Here is a 4,003-nt window from a genome sequence, read left to right as displayed (position 1 = left end):
TCGTAGTCCTTATTTCGTTTGCCATGGTTGTCATCAAAAGTGGGGTCTCTCATCCGAGGCTGTTGTTGCGTTTTCATTGGGGTTGGTTTTTTTACGTGGCGGGTCCCAAACCAGGCGCACAACCCTGGAATGTTTCGCCTCTCACAGTAGCTCGCCTTCAAACGGAAGTTCTTAGACTACTCAGAGGATACTTGGTCAAGGACCGGAAGTCGTGAGCTGCTTGAGTCATATGTAGAAGAATCGTTTCTGGCCACTCCCAAGTGAATGGCGATCAGAGAACTTTCCTCACTTGCATGAACTTCTACACATGACCCCATCCCCCAAAAGTCTGCTTGATGCTCAATATTTTGAACTTCCTGCCCCGAACCTAACCAATAAGCACAAGCATGCAGATGACAAATGTACTGGGCTTGAAAACAGACTGAGAATTGTTGAAGGTAAACTCAAATGTTCCTGCTGCAGCAGAAGATGTCTTCACTGAATTCGCTGAACGTAAGAGACGTGAATCGAACGCCGTTTTGTTAAATGTCACTGAATCAACGAAAGCAGACGGTAAAGACCGTCTTGAAGAGGAGAGAGCCAATATCATCTCAGTTCTGCCTCCGGACTTGACTGGTAACGTGGACCAGTTTAAGATTCTTCATTTGGGCCGTCCATCGCTCGGGCGCATTCGTCCACTTCTCGTTAAAACTCCATCTCCAACTGTAGCGCGTGCAATAGTCAAATAATAAAGTGATCTTTAAATCTGATCTCACTCCATCTCAGCTAAACCACCTCAAGAACCTCCGAGCGCAGTTAGATACCTTAACGAAGAATGGTGATACATCTAAGACAATAAAGTATGTCAATGGTGTTCCTAAATTAGTAGATACAATTTTCCGCTCGATCATCGATAAGGGAAACCTAACCAAGACTGCAAGTCCATTACCAGAACGTAAGAGGTCTTCGAACCAAGCTCAGTGATTATATCACAGCAACATCAACTAGCAACATCGATGCCTTCTGTATTTCTGAGACATGGCTTCATCCTGCTATTCACGACGGGGAGGTAATAGACGTCACATTTAACATTTTCAGGCAAGATAGAAATAATTCAACAAGTATCAGCGAACGCGATGGTGGTGTCCTAGCATTAAAAAATATTTCCATGCTGAGTGCATGCACATTACCGATGATAGCCTAAAACAAATATATGTATGTGAAAATTAAGTGCAATAACTCTAATATCATCGTTCGGTGTGTTTACATTACCCCTAGAGGTTCACTCAACGTACATCAGATTTATCCTGATACGCTTTACTACTTGAAAGATAAACCCAGGGACGCCAACTTTCTTATCACTGGAGATTTCAAACTTCCGAGTAGTTCTCCACGTTCAGATTGCGAAAATCTACTTTGTGAAGGTTTCTCTCTAATGGAATGCATACAATAATAACATTGTGTAATAAATTGACAATAATAACTTGCTTGATTTTTGTTTCAGTGAACTACATGCATATATTGAGCGTACCCAGGACATTACTATTATAGATCGGTATCCAACTCAGCACTGAATGCTACAACAACTACATAAACAAAGTCGAACTACGGGTCCAAGGGGACACTGATAATTTCTGGCATTTTCTCAAGAACAAAAGAAGATGCAGCAGCGATTTCCCATCAACCATGTCCTAAAACAACTGTACAGTCACCTCAGCCTTGGAGATCAGCAATATGTTCGCATCGTTCTTTTTAAGTGTCTACATTGAGGATCCATGCCAGAGCTCTTCATCACCCAATATTAAGCCTGCAGCTATTAATATCTTAGATGAGTTTGTTGTCAGTATCAACAAAGTCCACAAATGTCTAATGTCTCTGAATACCAAGAAAGGAGCTGGTCCTGATGGCCTACCAAATATCTTTCTCAAAAGTTGTGCCACCAGCCTCAGTGAACATCTCACACATATCTTAAGTTTCTCACTTCACAATGGTACTTTCCCAACTGATTGGAAGATCTCTTTTGAGTGTCCTATTCATAAGGACGGCCCAAAGGCAGATGTCTCCAATTATAGACCAATTTTCATTCAATCTGCTCTTGCTAAACTCTTTGAAAAGATAGTTCTTCCTCAACTGACTGCTTTCTTCTCAAACATCATCACCAGTAAACAACAAGGATTCGTCGGTGGGAGATCCACTACCTCCAATCTGTTCATTTACGTCAATTACGTGCTTGAATCTCTAAACAATGGTAAAGTAATTCATTCCATCTACACAGATTTTAGCAAAGCCTTCGATCGAGTGCATCACAAAATCTTACTGAGTAATCTAAGCAAGCACGGCATCCAAGGCCCACTTAACTGGTTACAGTCGTATTTGATTGGTGAATTGTCTACCAAGTTAAAGTTGATGGTAACCTCTCTATCAAGCATGACGTAACATCTGGGATGCCGCAAGGTTCGCATTTGGTGCCACTCTTTTTAATATATTTGTTAATGATATTGGTGAGTTCTTCCGATCTGACTATCTGCTTTATGCAGATGACCTAAAGTTATTCAGAGCCAAATCTTGCGAACAAGATACTGTTACTCTCCAAAGTGACATTGGTGCACTATCGACCTGGTGCCACAAGAATAAACTTCATCTGAATATCAAAAAGTGCGCTGTCATATCATTTTCTCGATCGCACTCATGCACTCCACCTAATTACAACCTAAGTAATGAGGCAATAAACGTAGTTGCACAAATAATGGACCTGGGCATACACATCGACAACAAATTGACATTCAGSAAACACATCGACAAGATCTTACATCAGGCTTTCAAAGTTCTTGGTTTTATAACTCGGACAAGTAAAGGCTTTAAGAATCCTAACTCCATTCTGCGTATTTTTTCCTCGCGGGACCTCCCAGTCCTGGATTATGGTAGTGTAATTTGGTCACCTTTCACTGTCGTGGCAATCAACCATGTTGAAAGAGTTCAGGCGAAACTATGTAAACATCTAGGCTACCGGTACAGCCACGATGTTTCTGGTGGTCTCAACTCAACTGAAGATATCTATGAACGCTTCAAAATTAACAAGTTACATGCTCGTCGTCAGGAAACTGACCTAATGTTCTACTTTAAGGTCGTGAATGGATTAATTGATGATCCGGATATCCCCAGCTGTTTCGAGTTGGCACCGACGGGTATCTTTTTAAGATGCAACTGCCTGCTAAAAACTATAAAAACTTCAAAAGACTACATGCTCAACGGCCCACACAATCGCATCGCGTTGCTTGTCAACTCGCTGCATACTGAAGTGGATTTCTACAACGGCTCACTCAACGCATTCATCCCTGACATAAAACGACGTCTATTCAAATGTCCCTAGTCAAGTCTTTTTTACTTGCTGTACTATAATTTCTCTGTAATAATATTATAATTTTATATTTCCCATCTAAATCAATTTATATTATATTTCTTTATATATGTTGTATAATTCCGATTGGCGTGAAATTATTAAATTATTAAATAAATAAATAAATGAATAATATGTTTAAGCAGTGTTTGAAATTTTCTTAATAATATGATCAGCATTTTATTACATTACGATGCAAATGAGTGCTTACAATGTTTAATTTATTGTAGCGATTTTTAAACAGTAATCAAATAATAATCTATTAATGAAAATGTTTATTAAATTAATAGAATGTGTGTGGAATTCGCCATKCCTATATGACAAGAGCCATGCCGATTTCAAGAATCAAAAGAAAAAAGGCGCTCTTGGAAGGAAGTCGCTGATAATTGGAAGTTAATGGTGAATTCAATATAAATATTATATTTTTTCATATATCTACAATATGTTTGGACATTATAAACACAAAGTGTTGTTTTGAAGCGTTGGGGCAACTTGAGAGAACACTTTTCAAAGAAATTAGAATCTCACAAAATGCTTCAGGAAGTAGTGCATTCGTAGGAAGACAGTGAGCGCTATTTGAAAGTTTGCAACTTTTACGAAGTCACGAGGAATAATGTCCGTAAGTAA

General features: G+C 39.3%; 1 protein-coding gene across 1 annotated transcript; it reads left to right on the top strand.

The window, feature by feature from the left end:
- The first annotated feature begins 2,725 nt into the window (after positions 1-2,725).
- Positions 2,726-3,349, top strand: LOC108977721. The gene has a single exon (XM_018947571.1). It carries the CDS (start codon positions 2,726-2,728, stop codon positions 3,347-3,349), a length of 624 nt encoding a protein of 207 aa, XP_018803116.1.
- The last annotated feature ends 654 nt before the right edge of the window (positions 3,350-4,003 follow it).

Source organism: Bactrocera latifrons, unplaced genomic scaffold, assembly GCF_001853355.1.
Source record: "Bactrocera latifrons isolate USDA-ARS-PBARC rearing strain unplaced genomic scaffold, ASM185335v1 scaffold_943, whole genome shotgun sequence".
Classification (NCBI taxonomy): Eukaryota; Metazoa; Arthropoda; class Insecta; order Diptera; family Tephritidae; genus Bactrocera; species Bactrocera latifrons.
The sequence above is the reverse complement of the archived record's forward strand: the minus strand, read 5'-3'. Positions and strand labels throughout refer to the sequence as shown.